Source organism: Lactuca sativa, chromosome 2, assembly GCF_002870075.4.
Source record: "Lactuca sativa cultivar Salinas chromosome 2, Lsat_Salinas_v11, whole genome shotgun sequence".
NCBI lineage: Eukaryota > Viridiplantae > Streptophyta > Magnoliopsida > Asterales > Asteraceae > Lactuca > Lactuca sativa.
Window position 1 is genome coordinate 186208422 of NC_056624.2, and position 21824 is coordinate 186230245.

The 21824-nt window shown below is 35.7% G+C and overlaps 1 protein-coding gene across 1 annotated transcript; it reads right to left on the reverse strand.

Annotated features, from left to right (window-relative positions):
• Positions 1-6433: 6433 nt before the first annotated feature.
• LOC111876409 (oleosin Ara h 14.0102) lies at positions 6434-7212 on the reverse strand. Its single transcript, XM_023872929.3, has one exon. It carries the CDS (start codon positions 7135-7137, stop codon positions 6592-6594), a length of 546 nt encoding a protein of 181 aa, XP_023728697.1. The 5' UTR covers positions 7138-7212; the 3' UTR covers positions 6434-6591.
• Positions 7213-21824: the final 14612 nt, after the last annotated feature.

Below are 21824 nucleotides of genomic sequence, written 5' to 3' on the forward strand. Positions count from 1 at the left end.
ATGGAATTAGTGCTTTATGAACGAGCATTGGCAGCTATGGATTTAGTGTCAGTCCTATAAATCTGGAAGCAAAGGACTTCAGAATGAACGAATGCGGGATAAATGACTCTTAGGATAGATCCTTAAGAGTAAAGAAGATAATGGGGATGGGTAATTGGGTTGATTGTTTGATTGCTTAAACATAACAATTATATTATTGTGGGTTGAAAACCCTAGGTACTCACCAGGTTTCCCAACGTGACCCACTCAGTTTATTTATATCACAAGTGTTGATATGAAGTCACATTACACTGAGAGATTAAAGAGATGTAGATCACTAGTGTAAATAAATGTAAGTTCTGTTTATGTTTATGTTTATGTTTATGTTTATGTTTATGTTTATGTATTGACGATGACATCCCAAATGTTTTAAAACGAATTAAAAATACTTTTCTTCGGAAATGCTTTGATAACGTATTTATCATGTTTTATTGGGAACAAATTCCGCAACATTTTTATTAAAAGAGGTACTCTGATTTTTATGAAGCATAAACAAAATCGGTCTTTTCTGGCCGTGAAAATGGGGATGTCACACTACATAATTCAGTCACTCATCGACCTAAATTTCGTTCATGTGAACCACCACGAAATCATCAACCGCATACTTCCGAAGCTGAGAAATATGGAAGGTGTTGTGAATTTGACTAAGCTTCTCAGGAAGATCCATTTGATAGTCTACCTTGCCTATCATGGCCACTACTCGGAACGGTCCAATAAATCGGGGCCCCAACTTGCCTCTTTTCCTGAAGCGTATGACACCCTTCCAGGGTGATACCTTTAGTAAAACCATATCCCCGACCTGGAAATCTATCCCGAATCGTCGTCCATCGGCATAACTCTTATATCGACTCTTGGATGTCAGTAATCTCTTCCAAATCTGTTGGATAAACTTCGTAATCTGAAGGACCACCTTGGTCCTAACCATGACCATGTAGCCGACCTATCCCCGAAAAATTGGTGTACGAAACTTCCTTCCATAGAGAAGCTATAAAGGTGGTGCACCAATGCTAGAATGATAGTTATTGTTGTGAGAAAACTCAGATAGGGGAAGGTAGGAGTCCCAAATCCCACCGAAATCGATAACATAATCCTTCAAAATATCATCGAGCATCTGGATGGTCCGCTCACTCTCTTCATCAGTCTGAGCGTGATAAGCAGTGCTGAAAAGCAGTCTTGTACCCAACTCCTCATGAAACTTCTACCAAAATCGAGAAGCAAACCATACATCGTGATCATATACAATAGAGACCGGTAGACCGTGTCGAGCGACAATCTCGCGAACATACACGTCGACCAACTTCTTGGCTGAAGAACTTTCCCAAATGACAAGAAAGTGGGCACTCTTGCTCAACCGATCAACAATAAACCAAATCACATCAAAACCCTTGTCCGCCCGCGACAATTGATGATGAAATTCATAGTGATTTGTTCCCATTTCCACATGGGAACCTCTAAGGGTGGAAACTCTTTTCTTCTCAGGATCTTCGGAGCGTCGGGACTTGCTTCGGGTGTCAGGATGATACCGGGGCTTCGGGGGTGCTTCCACAGGGCTAGAGAGGGTATCGGGAGTGAGAGAGTGAAGGAATTAGCAATCATGGTCGGCTACCCTTTGATTTCTATTTATAGGGCAATATTTTTGGATTCACGTCGTGAATCTCAAATATTACCGTCGTGAATACAGTCGTCATCAGGTGCGTCATCGCAACTTGGGTCTGTCAGGCTCCAGGAGATCTCTCTCTCTCTCTCTGTATATATATATATATATATATATATATATATATATATATATATATAATCAGGATTTAATCCGATTGAAACTATACTCTTTTTCCTCTGTCACACACACACATACACACACACACACACACACACATATATATATATATATCGTTTTTTTTACTTATAATTATTTTTAAAAATAAATATTAAAAATTACAGTTAAAATTACAATTAATTATAAATTTAAAATTTAAAATAAAAAACTAATTTTAATATATATATATATATATATATATATATATATATATATAGAGAGAGAGAGAGAGAGAGAGAGATAAGTTCAAATGTTTTTGACAACTATTGTGTGACTGTGTGCACCAATAAGAATTCAGGAAATAATTAATTATTAAATAAATCATTTAAGGGTATTATAGTAATCTTGACATATTTAAATATGGTAGATAATTAATATGTTTTTTATTATTCCTTTAAATATGGGATGTAGTCAAAATCTGTTGAAAAAAAACCCTAGTCGATCACGTATACAACGATTTATCCTCCCTCTCGTTTTCCCAGCATTGGTCCCTGCTATTCAGCGGGGTTTCGGAGGTTTTGGGCTACTGTAGAAGGGGAGATGTGCTAGAGGTTTGATCAGAGGGCATCAGAGGGCAGGAGGGGTTCCGATGGGGCAAAGAAATCCACGATGAAGTCGAATCTTCATAGGCCTTGATCGATGGGAACAAAAGAGAAAGAAAGCGAGGGGAGGAGGTATCGATCTCCGATGAGTGACTAGACCGAAGAACAAAAGGAGAAGCAGCGGGGTGGGGTTGTTGCTCCGATCGAAGCAGGTCAGGAGGTGGAGAGGATGTGGTGGTGGTCGCTGATTCTTCTTCTCCGGTGAAATCTAGGTATTTTTTTATTCATGTCTTCCGATTATGTTTTTGGTTAATTTTTTATATGTCAATTAGTTTATTTGTCAAGACAGGGAAAAAAACATTGCAAGATAGGATAAGTAAAATAACATGCTGTTAGAATATATTTGATTTGAAGATTACATTCTGTTAGAGTAAATTACATTTTTTTTTAATGTTTACTACATTCTATCAAAATTTATACTTTGAAGATTACATTCTATTAGAACAAGTTACATTTTTTTAATGTTTGCTATATTCTATCATAATTACAACCCACATTGCCAATTTAAAATATTGTATGCATTCTGCCAAAATTTAAAATGGCATATATATATTCAGTCAGAATAATGGTAGTGCAGTAATGGTAATTGCACTTTAGAGTTAATGATTCTTTTAGAATTTGTGTTTGCCTTTTTTGTAATAGATTTGCTATGATATTTTTCCACAGAATGAACATGTTCAGTAAAGTCATTCTTAAAGAATACGATATTTTTTTTAACCATTCTTAGTTTTTGTTGCATTTTTTTATAGGAATTGATTGAAGAATGGTTTGAAGACATGATGGGAAATGCTTGAAGAATGAATCAAAGATTGATCACACTCACATTTTAAGAATCTTGTTATGTTTTAAAGAATTACACTTGTTATTCTTTCAGAATTTTGTTATTATTCAAGAATGTTCTTTGTATCACAATCATACAATGTAATTGTTTGATATATTATTAGTGCAAGAAGACATGTATTCTTTATAAAATGTTAGTGTTGATAATATGTTCTATAATATTTTAAGCATGTTAATATATATAAATATTGAATATAATCATATTCTGCAAGAATAAAATCAAAAATATATTTACTAGTTTATGGTTGATTTTTATGTCATTCTAACAGAATGAAATCGGATATTATTAAAAATTATATTTTAATTAAATTTAAAAAATTCAGATTTTTATAAATAAGGGTATTAATTATCCCTTAAAATCTGGAAATTTCCTTTTTTAATATAGGTTAATTGACCAAAATACCCTTATGGTGAAATTTATGTGATTATATGGTATTTGTTACCCTATTTTAATATCATAGACCCTCAGATCAAGATCATTGATTCTATTCCATCCGTTGGTCCAGATTTGTGCATACGGGCACACAATAGATGTCAAGAACATTTGAACTTAGCCCTATATATATATATATATATATATATATATATATATATATATATATATATATATATATATATATATATGTATATTAAAATTAGTTTTTTTATTTTAAATTTATAATTTATAATTAATGTTAATTTTAACTGTAATTAATATTTAATTTTAAAAATAATTATAAGTAAAAAAATGATAAATGATATAGCAATCTATTAAATTGTATATAGTTTAATAGGATATAAAATTTAATAAGTAAAATTATATAGTCTCCATCCATTTATCCATTGAACTCGATATGTGTGGATCCATTAATCGATTGAACTCATATAACTTCAATGAATTAGAATTCAATACATTTCCATTAATTCATTGAACTCGTCAGTAAATTAGAATCTAATACATTTGGAGATTGCTTTGTAATCCAATACATTTTCATTAATCCATTGAACTCATAGAAGTTCAATGAATTAGAATTCAATACATTTGGAGATGACTTTGTATTTATTCTAATAAATACATACAATTTTAGTTTTTATATTAAATGTCATATAACTAGACCAATTACTATTTTTGGAATCATCTTCATCGATATGGAAAGTGGGTACTATATATTTATGACAAAACTGCAATATTGGTCCTTGTGGTTTGCAAAAAACTTTGGATAGGGTCCAAAAAGTTATCAACTTGCATGGAAGGTCCAAAATCAAAAAATTCTTTTGGTTTTGGTCCTTGAAAATTTTAAAGGACTATTTTGCCCTTATTATTTATTTTTCACATTTTCTTTATTTGTTTTAATTGTTTTATAATTAAAAAAAAGCAAAAGAAAAGAAAAATAGAAAGACGGGTCCACCCTGATTTTTTTTTCTCTCTCTCCACCTACCATCTTTCCTATTCTTTCTAATTTTTTCTCCCCTGAATCCCAATCTTGAACATGATATCTAAATTTAAAAAACTTGAACATGATATCTAAATTTAAAAAACTTAAAATTTGGTTTAAGATAAAATCTAATAGCAAAAATTAACATGGATAAACAAATAAATGCTTGTTTCATTCATTCAGAAATGACTCAGGTTAAAGCTCAGTGTTCTTCTTTTACAAAACCCCTAAAAGATAGCAGTTTTTTTCTTGATCTTGTTGTCTAAAGAACACTGTGTGAATAATCCAGCTGTTGAGCAACACCACCATTCAACCTCAAACACATCTCAATCGTGATAACATCGTTCTGAAATTGATAGTTTCATACAATTTTCAAAATCAGGTAATAACGAACAAGAAATTAAGCTGAAAATCGACCCAAATGAAAAAATTATTTGATATAATGGTAGCGAGTTTCAATTATTGTTCCGAATTAAAGATGGAACTAACCTCCGAAATGGGGCTATGAGATTGATCGGACAAACTGGAAGGAAGTGAACCAGGTGTATGAACACGCTAATTTGATTTCTCGTTAACCCTTGCCGTCTTTAAATTTTACGACGACGACATTTCATTCATATTCCACGAAGGCGTCACCATCCTCCACGACGACGCTGATTTACTGGATCTGGACTCGCTTAATGTTTAATAGGATACAATGGTGTGAGTGGGTTTTCTTGTGTAAAAGAGAAGGGTATCAACCATTAATGAGGTAGAAAACTTAATGTTTAATAGGATACAATGTGTGAGTGGGTTTTCTTGTGTAAAAAAAAAGGGTATCAACCATTAATGAGGTATAAAACTATCTCCAACCCTTCTCCATTTTTTCTCCTATAAATGGAGTAAACAGTGTTTCATCTCCAACCCTACTCCATTTTCTATCCCATTTTTTACCCCAAAAAATATATTTTTGGAATATTTCATTTTTATAACTTATATATATTGTCAAATACACCCTTCTACTAATTAAACTCTATATTTATGATTAATTAATATAAATTAGTATACAACATGATATTATAAATATTAAATATTGTATTTAAATTATAATTAGTAGATAAAATAAACTAGAAATATATAAAATAAAAATAAGAGGGACTAAAATTGACAGCCAAACTTCACCTTCATTTTTGGAGATATGAATAATATTCCCCAGGGAATACTATTCATATCTCCAAAAATGGAGGTGAAAATGGGGTAGGGTTTGAGAAGAATAGAAGAGAAATGGGGAAAAAATAGAGTATGGGATAGGTTGGAGATGCCTCAAAATGTTAAGGAAAACAATCTCATGAGAGAAAGAGAGAGAGAATCAGGTGGGGTGGACCCGCTTTTTATTTTTCTTTTCTTTTTATTTTTAATTTTTTTATTTTTCTTTTCTTTTTATTTTTAATTATAAAAAAGTTAAACAAATAAAAAAAATGTGAAAAACAAATAATTTCGACAAAATAGTCTTACAAATTTTCAAAGACCAAAACCACATAAATTATTGATTTTGAAACTTCCATTGAAAATCTTTTGGACCTCATCCAAAAAGTTTATAAACCAAAGGATCATTTTGTAGTTTTGTCTACATTTATATATATTTGTCTTTATTTATATAGGATTTTTGTTGTCGCTGTTTTTCTTAAAACAGAAATGAAACAGAAGAACTGGCATTCATATTTGATATGTCTTAAAAACAGAAATGAAATAGAAGAACTGGCATATTCATATTTGATAGACGAAAAATTAAGCTTCAAGATCATCAACAAGTACAATACTCGATCTATCTCACCATAAAAATAAAACACACAAAAAGACTCGGAAAACATTAATTTAACTCCACCATTTCAACATTATCGCCTCAAGTCCTGGCACCACGTCCTTCCTTGGCACCTCCATGAACTTGACCCTCCGGTCCAATTTCATGAGCCTTGTCCTGTATGGTCTGGCCCACCTCCTTCGTCTTCTGCCCTGTGTACTCCACCATGTCTTGAACCCGCCTCTTTGCATAGTCAATCTGCTCCGGCACCGTCGACCCCGTCACCTGCCTCAGACTGTTCAACAGAAAAGACAAAGAGCTCAGCCCCGTCAACCCAAACGTCCCGGATGTCAGAAATCCGGCTACCGCCAGCCCGATGGTGAGGACTGCCGGAACAATAATCGGGCTGAAGATGATGAAAACTGGGGTGGCGATAGCCAGCCCGATCATAGTACCCACAAGGGTGATTCCTGCGAGGCCAAGTAGGATTCCACCCACCGGAAGGAGGGCCATGACGGCGAAGATTTTGCTCTTTGATGGACCTTCTTGATCAGGGAAAAACGACGATTTGTTGCCGCCATGTTCGTATCGTGGGTGTTGGATGGTGTGGACTTGGACCTGGTGGGGATGACGATCGTTAGTAGCCATGGCCAACAAATCTAACAACCAAGAATCTAGAGAGATCTAGAGAGAGAGAAGAATGTAGATGAGAGAGATGATGAGAGGTGGAGACCGTGGTGTTAATAAAGATGGATGGGTGGATGCATGGTGATGACACGTATGTGATGAGATGGAAGCAATAAGCTTGCATGAAGCACAAGTTTCAATTGCCTTTTGGACTCTTTCGGAGAAGGGAATATCCCCACGCGCTTTAATTTTCAAAATTTTTCACACTTCCTATTTTCAATTAACAACCAGAAGGGTTGCCTTTCGTATTGTTATGGGTTAGAAAAGAATTCGTTTTTTAGGCTGATTCAGATTTCATAGTTTATATTTGTTTGTGGGTAGTAATATTTTTTTCTGGAATGACTGAGTTTTTGCAGTTCATGTTTGTTTCTTGGGTTTTTTTAGAACATATATATTTTCATTATAGGAAAAATGACTTAAAAGCTCAACGAAGTTTCCAAACCATTCAAAAAAACTCAATCATGTTTTGTTTGTTCAAAAAAACTCAACGAACTTAACATTTTCTCTAAAAAGTCCAACAAAGTTCCAAACCGTTCAAAAAATCCTAATTTTGTTTTGTTTAAGTTCGTTAGGTTTTTTTTTGAACAATCAAAACATGATTGAAGTTTTTTAAACGTTTTGGAAATTCCGTTGGTCTAACAAGTCATTTTTTCGATACGGTAATAAACCACGTCATCTGTTTCTCTTATTTGACTTTCAGGAAAGTGTAACTTAGTTGGGTTTTTTAGACAAAATGTTAAGTTTGTTGGGTTTTTCCGAACTGACAAAACATGATTGAGGTTTTTTGAACGGTTTGGAAACTTCATTGGGCTCGTAAATCATTTTCCATTTCGTTATATTGTCAAACTTTCTACACGCAAAACACTAGATTTTCACAGGTAATGTAGTAAGATCATATGCAAATGGAAACAAAAATAAACATAATATCTTTTCATCTAAAGCATTGTTTGTTGTTGGTGATGGATATTACTTGTTGATCAATATTTGTAGCTTACTTGGTGCTTGTTTCATTGGGACGTCACCTACGTATGAATGAGATTGTATTAGTGGTAAATCAATATATTTCTTTGGTGTTTTTTTATACCATATGATTCATTAATTAACCAAAAGTTTAGTGGCTCATGAATTTTGAGTTAGACTTGTTTTTGCTGGTGTTTGTTATTGTACTTGCCCAATTGTCGGAGGTGTAGAGGGACTGGTGTTGTTGAGATGTTTTCAGAAGTGGAAGATTTAGTGATTTGTAGGCAGTGACGGACGTAAAACATTTGAATAGCGGTGTCACTCATATACTAAGGCGGTGCACCTAATAGATTTTTTTTACACTACAGGGTTGAATCGGAGCAGTGGCGCGGGACCCCAGATACCCTACACAAGCCGCCACTGTTTGTAGGTACTTGTTTCTTGCAATGTGTTTACAATCGTGGATCATTTGTGCACTACTAGAAAACGTCAAATAGGATACGGGTAAATGTAGTACGGTTGTTAAAAAATTCGTATTATATATGTGGTTTTATTAATTATTATGCACGTTTTTTATGAAATAATTGGGATGGAGCCCCGTCCCCGCCTTGACCCCAAACTCGAAAAACATTATAAAAATACCCCGTACAGAAAGGATTGACCCTGCGGTGTCGAGGTCACATAGAGGTTTTATGGCATCCTTAATTATATAAATGTACCAGGGGAATTTCCATGTGTTGCGTTGAAATATAATTATGCTGTTAGAAAATATTGACATGTGTAACGCCCGTGAGTTAGGCTAGATGTTTAAGGGATAATAATAATAAATATATTTATTATCGAGCAATTAAAATCCTAGATTTTGATAATTGTTCTTCGTACGTATTACACACAAATATTTGTTTATTGTATACAGTTAGGTGGGTAAATATATGACTATATAATATCCATAGAAAATGTTATTTATCGCCGAACAATAAATTAACATTTTTAATAAAAGATTATTTAAGATAAATAGCTAGTCTTAACAAAAATCATAATTACGAAGCTGCGAGTATAATGAACGCCAAAATCTGACTTCATATGGAGAAATTATGATTTTTCGAAGTTTCACATTCAACACAGTACAACAGTACATGTCACAGAATAGGAAGTGAAAATTGGTTACTTGTTTGCCAAAAAAAGGTAATTGTGAATTGATGTCCTAAAAAATACGAATATGTTGATATAAAGAACATCGAGAACAAAGCTTATATGAAGAAGTTATAAATTTCGCAAAGTCTTTTATAGTGTAACTTTCATAGACTGTAAATTAAAAATATAATGTGAATTAGCTATTGAAATATAAAGGAAAGTTGTAGTACTCATCGATACGAAACCAAAGATATAAAGAACGTCGAAAACGAAGATGGTATTCAATAGTTATGATTTTTCGAAGATTGCGACAAATACCAGCTGAAGAGGCGTGACCCCACTCGGAGCGCGCCACATGGCATAAGACGAACACCCCTCTTCCACCTACTTGAAGACGTGGCCCAACAAGATCGTGACATGGCACTACTACAAGGCTGGCGTACCCTATGAAAGTTGTTATCAACAGAAGTCGAATCCTCCCTCATTTGTTGCACATTTTTTTCAGATTTCTCTCTCAGACTCTATTCCAAATCCTTGGGATCCAACTTCTGAGTTTTGTGTATTTTAGCGAGGTGTTGCAGTGTTGGAGAGCTTGACAAAAAGAAGTATTCAGCATCGAAATTCTGCCTACGACGTTTCGAGTTTTCCCTATAAATTCTTGGAAGTTAAGTTGCACTTACTATATTTTTAAATGTAAATTATATTTATATTCATAGTCGTTATAATGAACATATAAATAAGATTTATTAGTAATTTCAGTCAAAATATTGATCGATCTTCTTACGGGAGTGATGTCTAAGCTAGATCTTAGTGAGGTTTTTAAAATTGATTCTCGAAACAGTATACTCTATATACCAAACAGCTCCTACCTCAAATTTGATCTTACATGGTTATTCCTTATTTGAAGGAACTCGGTATTCTTTAGGATTATTGAAAAATCTATAAATAATTGATATAACCTTATAGTTATGAACCAATAGAGTACTACGATTGTCCTTTTGGTGCCTTTAGTTAAAAGTCAGCCATTTTCTTCGTAACTTTTAACGTCGCACAATCATCGTGAACGATTGACTTTCATATCTATCATATCTACTTCATACGGAGTCGGATACGAAATTTATGTTTTTGGGATCGGGACGACGTGTACTTTATATATATATATATATATATATATATATATATATATATATATATATATATATATATATATATGTGTGTGTGTGTGTGTTTCGACACACTTATTTTTACAATTTATTGGCGATTTGGTTGATTTTTCTATTTTTCTAAATACGAATTTATATAATATAGTTTGCAGCGCGCATGACTATAAATTATCTATTCAATAATTTTATTTTTAATTATTATTACTTATGTGTAACCCAAATTTGCGGGTATTAAGAATATACTATAATACTTTAAAACATCATTTAAAACAACTTTAATAGATATATATACATGTATTAAGGTATATACTCACCTTGAGTTTTGGTAAAACGTTATCCTATTTGTCGCCTTGTAAACTCCTTCAGTTTGTCAAAAAGAGATCTACGCATTATAAAAAATATATTAAGCTTTAACTAAACTATAGTCTTATAATCTAAATAAAAACTGACTAATTAATTGTGCATTTTATGCAATATTTGTTCTCCTCAATCCACTTTACATTCTTAATCATATATGACAATATCTTAGTTAAGATATGTAACGCCTCGATTCTCATGTATGGATTTAAATAAAATGTTCTTTGGTTTTAAGTCCTACTCGGCGAGTAGCAGCTAGGGGTGTGCAAAAAAACCGCAAAACCGAAAAACCGAGCCGATCCGGCCAACCCGAAACCAAAAAAACCAGGTACCTACGGGTCGGTTTCGGTTTGGATATTTAGATATTCGTGGATACCCAAACAGAACCGTCTTTTATATATATATATATATATATATATATATATATATATATATATATATATATATATATATATATATATATATATATGAGATTCGGTTATATTAATATATTGATTGTAATTTAAACATCAAAGAACTCTTTCACTGTAATTTCAAATACACTGTGTTTTGTTATGCGTAAATCTAGAAAATCTAGAAGTGTAGTTGGTTTTATGATATCAAATTAAGTATCCTTTGTAACCAAAGAATTAGTTTGAGATCACATGCAGATAAAAAAAATATTAATAAATCTTATATATCAATATATCAAAGAATTGATGATTGGTTTTAAAGAGTTGGTTTATTAGCAAACATATATATTTTTTTCTTAATTTTGTGAGTTTTTTATTTTTAGAAAAGAATTGTTTAAAATGGAGTTTGTAGTTTTGATTGATTATTATTTTTATATTTAACGGATACTCGTGAACCGAACCGTGGTTACCCGCCTTTATACGGTTCGGTTCGGTTCGGTTCGTTTTTTTAGCAATTCAGTTCGGTTACGGTTAGTGCTAGCAAGGTACCCGTCCCGTTGTCACGGTTTATAATTTTTTTACTATCCGATCCAAACCGCCCTGTGAACACCCCTAGTAGCAGCGGGGTGGGACCGCGTGTTTAGTGACCTACTCGCCGAGTCCAGGGAGGGACTCGACGAGTAGGAGCTGGTAGAGGAAACCCTAAATCTCGGGGTTTTGCACCCTATTTAAGGAGGCCTAAGCCTCCTTTGGCCTCTTTACAGTCTATGAGAGCTCAGTAAAACCCTAATTCGTGTGGTACTGGTGGTTGTCGAGGCCAACACAAATAATAACCCTAAATATTACACACTAAAATAGTGTATAGTGGTAAAGGGATCGAATCCACGGAAATTGGTTCAATTTATAACTCTATGAAAAATCTCTTTGTAAAAGTACTTGTAAAATGACAATAAAAATAAAATGGGGGGTTTTGGTGTTTTAAAATACTTGAAACAAACTAGAATTAACTATGATTTAAATAGACAAATGCAACAAAAATAAGAGTTTGATGTAAAATCAATAAGGGAGAGATGGTTGACTTAAAGTTTCCTCACTTCGACTTTTGATGAACATATCATTAGAATCCAATGGTGCAATACTTTGATTTAAATCCTTAATTTGGCTATAGTAATCCAAGGAGCTTGAGATTACCTGGACTTTTCTTAATTGTTGAAATGGCTAGAGAAGCTCATAACAATTTCCTTAGTCAAAGTCACTAATTCCAAATAGCATGTAATTAGTGAAAGTCAACTAGCATTAAGAACCAAAAAGTCACCAAATCCAAGAGGGGTCAAATGCTTTCACCACCATGTTGGAGGAAATGTTTTTATGATTGTGTGAAGCAAAAACAACACAAAAATCATTTGTTGCTTGCTAATTTGAGGATCCTTTACTTAATCAAGAAATTAGCCAACTAATCACCACAAACACATTTAAACTCATGAACTAAAACATACAGGTAGTGATAAGATGTTAAAACACAAAACATTCCCATAAAGATTTAAGAACATGTTCATGGATTCTTCAACATTCAACAAAAGTTCAAAGGATTAACCAAAAGTCAACCAAAATTAGTTTAGCCAAGCATGGCTAAACCCAAAGAAACAAAGTTAGAGAAAATTGTACCAAACATTAAGCAAGAATCAAGAGGTAAAAATATGATGTTCTTCAAGTGTTCTTGGCCTTCAAAAGTCTTCAAAACTCTAGAGAGAATCTCCAAAAATCGGATGTCCAAGAGTCTCCAAAAGATGGGCACCAACCTTCCTCAAATAGCTCAAAAGAAGAATTTCCGAAACTGCCCCTGCAGGAGGTTGCGCGACCCGCGTGCTGTTGCGCGAGTGGGTTGCGCGGGTGGTCCCTGAATGTAGCATCTTTGAGGTTTTGGGCCTCCATAGCTTAGCCCACTTGGCCCAGTGCGAGCCCAATCAGCTCCTAGCCCATTTTTCTTCAAGTTTTCTTCAATTTAAGCCCAATTTGGCTTCTCCAAATGATTCATAGCTCGTAAACTCCCCCGATTAATAATCTATGCATGATTGAATATACTCCCGCATCTTGCAAATTTAAATGTTTATTTCTCTCCAAGCCTTCAAATAATCATCAAGCTCGCTCCATGCATCATCTCCACCACCCATCAAGCCTAAGATCCTTGTTTTCCACCAATTCCCATCGCTTTCCATACGTCCCGAACATTCCCGCTCCACTAGTCTCCATGAAATCTGCAATAAAGCTCACGAAACTAGAAAGTGCCCGAAATAGTCATAAAATAACAAAAAAGGAAAATATGCATGAAAATTAACTAGATTATGAATGAAATATGCTAAAATAAACTATAAAAAGAAGTAAACAAAACTAACTATCAAATCACCCCAAGCTTAAACCTTACTTGTCCTCAAGTAAGACAAGACTAAAATGAACTCGGGATGAACTATCCTAAGGAAAATAAAAAGAATGGATAGAACCGCAGAACTTGAGCACTGTTAGTCAACATGGTCAGAACTGATCTTGCTATTATCTCATTACTTTTTCATCCGATGACAAAGGGACCATAAACCACAGCCAGGATAACTCCTTTAGGTGAGTAAGGAGGGATGAGCAGTCGCAGCCTCAATGGAACATGCATACAATGAAGAATATCTGTAGTAGGGAGAAAGCAGCTGGATGGGCTCGGGTGGAGCTCTTATGTAAGTGTACACTCTGATCTCACATTTGCCGGTTTCTCTCATGTGTAACTAGGTTTAATCGCTCGGGCACCGTTGTAGGAATCGGTTCACTTGGTGTTGGCCCAAACCTCCCGTAGTATCCGACTCGACAGTCTCCCTAACATCACCAATTTTCGAAAAACAACTCGATCTATATACAATAAAACATACCTAAATAAATGAATATCAAACGCCGGGTGACCAAAATGTTAGAAAATTTAGTTCAATAATTGAACCGGTCACCCTTCTCAGATTTCTGCAGCTGGGAATTTGCCTCGACAGTCCCACCGTGATCGCCATTTTTTTTTGTTACTTGAAGGTAATGTAATAACAACCCTTTGACTCAAAATTTGGTTCCTAAAGTGTGTAAATGGAACCGAAAGGGTAGTAATATAATCCGAATGGTCTAAGCGAGAAAATGACCATGTGTGGAGCATAAAGATATAATGTAAGCTCCTTTTCAAATTTGTGATTTTTTTTTTTCAAAAATAATGAAAATGTCCACATGCGGACTAAAAGACTTCTCTAAAATCCTAAGAAAACCGCAAAAAGATATGGTGATGTAAATAGACCGGATATGGATTCTACTCGGGGACAAGCACTAGTGCTTCATCCTAACAGTTCAAACATGATCAAGTGTGATCCTCTCGGCGGTAGTGACCGCAAGGCTAGGACATCCATTGCTATAGTATATCCTACAGTCATTAGTACTGTATGCATAATTCTTCATGAAAACTACCTGGCCATGATCACTTACCCCTTTAAGCTACCAGCATCTGATCCCATGTATGAAATCCCAAACTGCAGCTAATGGTCCCGGTTCGATGGGTGAGATAACAACAAGATCCTGGACCAATAATGATACAATAACTGTGAACCTATTCCATGACATCTAGGGGTGAGAATAAACAGACAACAAAAATGCATGAATGTTAATGCCTAAGCTAATTGTTATGCAAAAATATAAAAGGTGAAAAAGAAAAAATAATTTTTTTTTGGATTTTAAAAAAAATGAATGAAAATTAGCTTAAATCTAAAATGTTATGCAACCTAATTAAAAATGCATGGAAAAAAAAATATAAAAGGAAAATGAAATGCCCCACCCCAAGCTTAAGAACAAGCATTGTCCTCAATGCTTAAGGTAAGGGCAAAAATGACCTAAATCGGAGGATTGGATGACGGGAGATGTTTGTGGCGGTGGTTTCGTGAAATTACGACCGGTAGAATTCCGACAATCTTGAATTTTATGGCGAGGTGGTTGCTGGAAGGTTATATAAGAGGAATGGAGTGGGAGGTTAAGATGATTAAATGAAGAAGAAAGGAAGCTGAACATTTTAATCTATGGGTCAAAAATGGTCAATTTCGGTCAATGTTGGTCACAAAAAGTCAAAAGGTCAACTCATTAAAACCTTTGGTCAACACCTGGTCAAATAATAGCCAAAAATAGCCCAAATTGCCCAGCACAGTGCGCGGGTCGCGCAGAGTAGCACGCGGGTCGCGCAGACCTTGCAGTTAAGTCTTGGGCCAATGTCGCTTCATCACACCTGGTCGCGCAACCCACCCGCGCAACAGCACGCGGGTCGCGCAACCCGCTGATCCTGATCTTCATTTTCGCTTCATTTTTCTTCGTTTTTCACCCGTTCTTGCTTCGGACAGCCCCAAACACCTAGAAACTCTTGATTTCTTCAAAAAACAACTCTTTTGAATCCCAAAAGCATCTTCAAAACTCATTTTGTTCAAATTAAAAACACGAAAACACAATGCTTTCCAAAAATGCCCTTCTTTAACGTCTTTGGCGAGACACCTCCAAACTTCACTTTAACACAATGGGGCGTCCAAATGGACGACATCTTGGACATTTGAATCAAAACCTTCATTGAATGGCTTCAATCGATGTCCATTAACCTTGCAAATTTGCCCCGTGTCTACATTTTTTAATTTCCACACCTCCATTGGGACTCTTTTCTTGTATTTGACTTTCTTTTTACGGGAGAACCATACCGGACTCAGACCTTTGAGAATAGCAATCATCCAACCATATTCTTTCTTGTACTTGTTCATTAAGGTGACCAACTCTTCCTTCTTTTCTAAACTCTTGGACATGGTTTTTGAGTAGGTGACCGGTTGGGCGTCTTCTTTCTTGTAATACATATCCTTTGAAGAGTTCGACAAATTTATCGCTTCTGGCTCTTGTGGTTGGTCTACCAATGGAGTTAGTTTCTCAATGGTAGTGGGTGGCTCAACCTCTCTTTCATTAACCCATATCACTTCTTCTATAGTTTCATTGTCATCTTTTTCAATTTCTTCTTATTCTTTAATAACCTCTTTCACTTCTACTTCTTCTTCCTTTTCTTCATGTAACACTCTTGGGCCATCAAAAATTTTCTCATCATTCAAAGGAATGGAACATGCGCTATGCGATGGGCTCTTTTCGGATGGTATTTTTTCTTGAGCTTCCATTATACTAATTGATTGAGCAATTTGTGTTATTTGTTGCTCTAAGCTTTTGAGGCTAGCTTGAGTTGTTTCCTGGAAAATTTGGGTAGAAGTGGCAATGCTTTTCACAATGTCCTCTAAGGACATGCTTGGCGTTTCAGTTTGTTGAGGAGGGTAAGGATAGGGTTCTTGGAACAGTGGAGTTGGTTGGTATTGGTTATTTCCCCATGTTTGGTATGGGTTTTGGTAATGGTTATTTCCCCAAACTTGGTTGTTGTCCCACCATTGATCATTTTGAGGCTGATCATAACTCCATTGGTTTGACCGGTAGTAGCTTCCCTTATCTTGCACTTCTTCCCATTCTCCTTGTAAATATGAACACATGTCGGAATGTTGTCCATTTTGGGCACAAAAATCACAAAGAAGAGGTGTGAACTGCACACTCTGGTCACTTTCAATCATCATAACTAACTGAGCTAGCTCAGAAAGTTGGTCTTCGGTGCAAGGAGTGTTCATTTCCAAATCATACTTTTTTTTAATTTCGGGGTTTTAAATTAGATTACCTGCACAATGAAATGTAGGCATAGAGAAACAAACTGATTAAATCAAAACCAATCCCCGGCAACGGCGCCAAAAATTTGGTGGTTGTCGAGGCCAACACAAATAATAACCCTAAATATTACACACTAAAATAGTGTATAGTGGTAAAGGGATCGAATCCACGGAGATTGGTTCAATTTATAAAAAATCTCTTTGTAAAAGTACTTGTAAAATGACAATAAAAATAAAATGGGGGGTTTTGGTGTTTTAAAATACTTGAAACAGCCTAGAATTAACTATGATTTAAATAGACAAATGCAACAAAAATAAGAGTTTGATGTAAAATCAATAAGGGAGAGATGGTTGACTTAAAGTTTCCTCACTTCGACTTTTGATGAACATATCATTAGAATCCAATGGTGCAATACTTTGATTTAAATCCTTAATTTGGCTATAGTAATCCAAGGAGCTTGAGATTACCTAGACTTTTCTTAATTGTTGAAATGGCTAGAGAAGCTCATAACAATTTCCTTAGTCAAAGTCACTAATTCCAAATAGCATGTAATTAGTGAAAGTCAACTAGCATTAAGAACCAAAAAGTCACCAAATCCAAGAGGGGTCAAATGCTTTCACCACCATGTTGGAGGAAATGTTTTTATGATTGTGTGAAGCAAAAACAACACAAAAATCATTTGTTGCTTGCTAATTTGAGGATCCTTTACTTAATCAAGAAATTAGCCAACTAATCACCACAAACACATTTAAACTCATGAACTAAAACATACAAGTAGTGATAAGATGTTAAAACACAAAACATTCCCATAAAGATTTAAGAACATGTTCATGGATTCTTCAACATTCAACAAAAGTTCAAAGGATTAACCAAAAGTCAACCAAAATTAGTTTAGCCAAGCATGGCTAAACCCAAAGAAACAAAGTTAGAGAAAATTGTACCAAACATTAAGCAAGAATCAAGAGGTAAAAATATGATGTTCTTCAAGTGTTCTTGGCCTTCAAAAGTCTTCAAAACTCCAGAGAGAATCTCCAAAAATCGGATGTCCAAGAGTCTCCAAAAGATGGGCACCAACCTTCCTCAAATAGCTCAAAAGAAGAATTTCCGAAACTGCCCCTGCAGGAGGTTGCGCGACCCGCGTGCTGTTGCGCGGGTGGGTTGCGCGGGTGGTCCCTGAATGTAGCATCTTTGAGGTTTTGGGCCTCCATAGCTTAGCCCACTTGGCCCAGTGCGAGCCCAATCAGCTCCTAGCCCATTTTTCTTCAAGTTTTCTTCAATTTAAGCCCAATTTGGCTTCTCCAAATGATTCATAGCTCGTAAACTCCCCCGATTAATAATCTATGCATGATTGAATATACTCCCGCATCTTGCAAATTTAAATGTTTATTTCTCTCCAAGCCTTCAAATAATCATCAAGCTCGCTCCATGCATCATCTCCACCACCCATCAAGCCTAAGATCCTTGTTTTCCACCAATTCCCATCGCTTTCCATACGTCCCGAACATTCCCGCTCCACTAGTCTCCATGAAATCTGCAATAAAACTCACGAAACTAGAAAGTGCCCGAAATAGTCATAAAATAACAAAAAAGGAAAATATGCATGAAAATTAACTAGATTATGAATGAAATATGCTAAAATAAACTATAAAAAGAAGTAAACAAAACTAACTATCAGGTACTCTTTTTGGTGTGTTTTAAGCCTTGGAAAGAAGGTTGGCTATAAGGGAAACTCTTGAAGAGCAAAGGGGTTGAAGCAAGGAAGGTGTGGGAAACAGAACTTATCTCAGATAACATCTTTTGGAGGTATCAAGTTGCAATCCTTACTCCCCTTTTCTTCTAGATCTCTTTGTGGTTGACTTTTAGGGTTTTATGGATTTTTGAAGTCAAATTGGTGAGCTATGGGCTAGATCTGAAGTCGTAACTTCAGATCTGGACCCTTCTCAAGTTCTAGAATCATAAAGTTTCTGTTTTGGTCGTGGATGAGGCCCTCCTTGTGCATGAAACCCCATTAAGATCTTAGATTTGGCATTAAGAGCCTTTTTAGTCATGCATGCATGTAAAGTCTGCAACTTTACGTGAAAAACATGCCCTGGAAGCTTGGATCTGTAATTTGGAGCCATTGCATGGCTTAAATGAGTCTGTATGGCTTTAGGACTGAAGGAACTCGCCGAGTCACAAGGTTGAATCGGCGAGTCACATGAAGATGGTCATGAACTCGACGAGTTGGAGAAACAACTCGGCGAGTCCGCTGAAGATTGCCATAGACTCAACGAGTTGTATGAACAACTCGGCGAGTCGGATGAGTTTTCCCCAAGTTATGAATGCGTGTGTAGGGGTGCAAACGAGCCAAGCCGAGCCTGGCCAGGCTTGGCTCGGGCTCGTTTAAGTTATACGAGGCTCGAGCTCGAGATCGGCTCGATTCGAGCTTTCTTTTACTGAGCTCGGCTCGAACTCGTAAAAAATTATACAAGCTCGGCTCGGGCTCGGGCTCGGCTTGTTTGTCGTTTGATGTGCCTAAATAAGCTTAAGTTCGGCTCAAGCTCGTTAAGAAGCTCGTTTACTAATACCCGAAATCCAAAATTTCCCAAACATGTTTTTATTTTAATATAAGTAAATAATAATAAATTATAGTATATAAAGGCTCATTTAGGCCCACGAGCCTAATCGAGCTTAGTAACATAGGCTCAAGCTCGAGCTCGTTTAATAAACGAGCTTTATATTAAGCTCAAGCTCGGCTCGAGCTCGTTTAAAACCGGTTTCAAGTCGAGTTTTTAACGAGCCGATCCCGAGTAGCTCGCGAGTAGCTTGGCTCGTTTGCACCCCTATGTGTGTGTATCTGTCGTGTTGCCAGAAGGAAACTCGACGGATGGTTTTAGGGTTTCGATCGAAAGTCGTAGGAACTCGACCAATCACCCCGGTAACTCGGCGAGTGGGAAAGAACTTCAAGGGAATCGGCGAGTAGCCGAGGGTACTCGGTGAGTTAAGGTCAACATGGACTGTTGACCTTGACTGAGGACTTTGACCAGGGGTTTTCTAGCTGGTTTATGGAGTACCTTGTGAGGTTGAGGACTTATGAGTATATTCGTACTATGGTAATAGGTGGTGGAGTCTTTGGCAAGTGATCCAAGAGTTGGGATTTATCTACCGAGTTGACATCCGCGAGGTGAGTTATCCTTACTATATCAAAAATGGTCTAAGGCACCAAGGACGGCCCTGTAGTTGTTATGGTTATGATATGATATATGCGATTATGATCTGATAGATCGAAATCAGGGTAGACAATATGTTATGTTTTGTAATCCTTAGGGATTGGTATGGTAGTGGCATGTTGGGCCTGTGCTCTAGTCATGAGAGATTGTTATGATTGATGATCTGTAAGATAAATATATTTGATGTTTGTATATGCCAGTATATGTTAGTTATGCGCACATGATTACTTGTTTGTTGGATGGGTTGAGGCGGTCCTGCTTTGTGCTGAAGGCCAACATACCCTATGAGCTGTCCGAGGATACTGCATGTCACACCCCAAAACCATGAACGGCGGAAACGTTCTGGGGCGGAGGACGTCATGTACAGTATCACAACAATGAAAAGTAGTAAACAAGCAACAACATCATCCATTGAATTAATAATATAATTTTAATACAAGTGTGTTCTGTCAAATGATAATAGACACTAAAGTATAATCAAAATGAAAGATGAGTCTTGAACGAGCTCCATCTTCTCTAAACCTTGCATCGGTACCTGTCTATCGTTGACCTGAGGATACAAGTTGTTTTGAAAGAGAGTATCAGCTTTAAAGCTGGTGAGATCATAAGTATTAATGTGTCTTAATTTGTAAAACTTGTAATGAAAGACATGAAAATGTTTGTAGATCAGCTACAAATGTTTGAAAAAACCCTAGAAATCCCTATGATTTCTACTATTATAAAAGGGAGTCTTCTACCAAGACCCAAATGCTCTGAATGTAGCCTTCTACCAAGACCTAACTGCTCTAAATGTAGCCTTCTACCAAGACCCCACTGTGCTACTATTATTATTATTATAAGAAATTGTATCCTTTGGTACTATGATACTCAAATATAATTCACCTCATCGATTATGTGAATGAGTCACAAGATAAAGGTAATAATATAAATAACCTAAGATTTACCCTTTGGTACTAGGGTAACTAACAGTGTTAACTGAAGACATCTGTAGATGTACATTTACCTCTGTTGCTAATAGTTGGGTATAGGAATAGTTAGTCCCTTAAAGTATACATGTAATGGTATCAACCGTTGACATCCGTGGATGTGCTTTTACCTATATAGCTAACAGAGATTCTAGGAATGGTTAATCCCGCGACGTATCATTTGGTACTAGGATATTAAATCCAATCTATCTCGTCGGTTATGTGATTGTATCACAAGGTAAAGATAAGAATGAGGATTATATAACATAATCTATACATATAAAATGTAATAATAACTCATCATATATTATCTATGTAAACGTACTCATGTAAATGTAATCATGTAAATGTAATCATGTAAATGTACTCATGTAAATGTATCTATGTAATAGTATAGTAATGTATTGTAATGTTCTGCGTGTGCTAGCCGTAACGTGTGTTCTCTCTCTATCTAGCATGTATAGTAATGTACTGTGTGTACTAGCTGTAACGTGTGTTCTCTCTTTATCTAGCAAGTATTGACTCATGAATGAACTGACTCATTGTATGATATCGTGTTCTAGTAATAGTTCTAGTATCTTCCTGAACTACCCCTATGGTAGCTTACTAGTAATGTAACTGGTACGTATGAACATGGATGTATACCCTTGCTACCCAAGGGTACTGAATGATCCGGAAGAACCTTTATGACTATATATGTACACATGATATATAACTAATATTTAAACGACCTTCGGATGG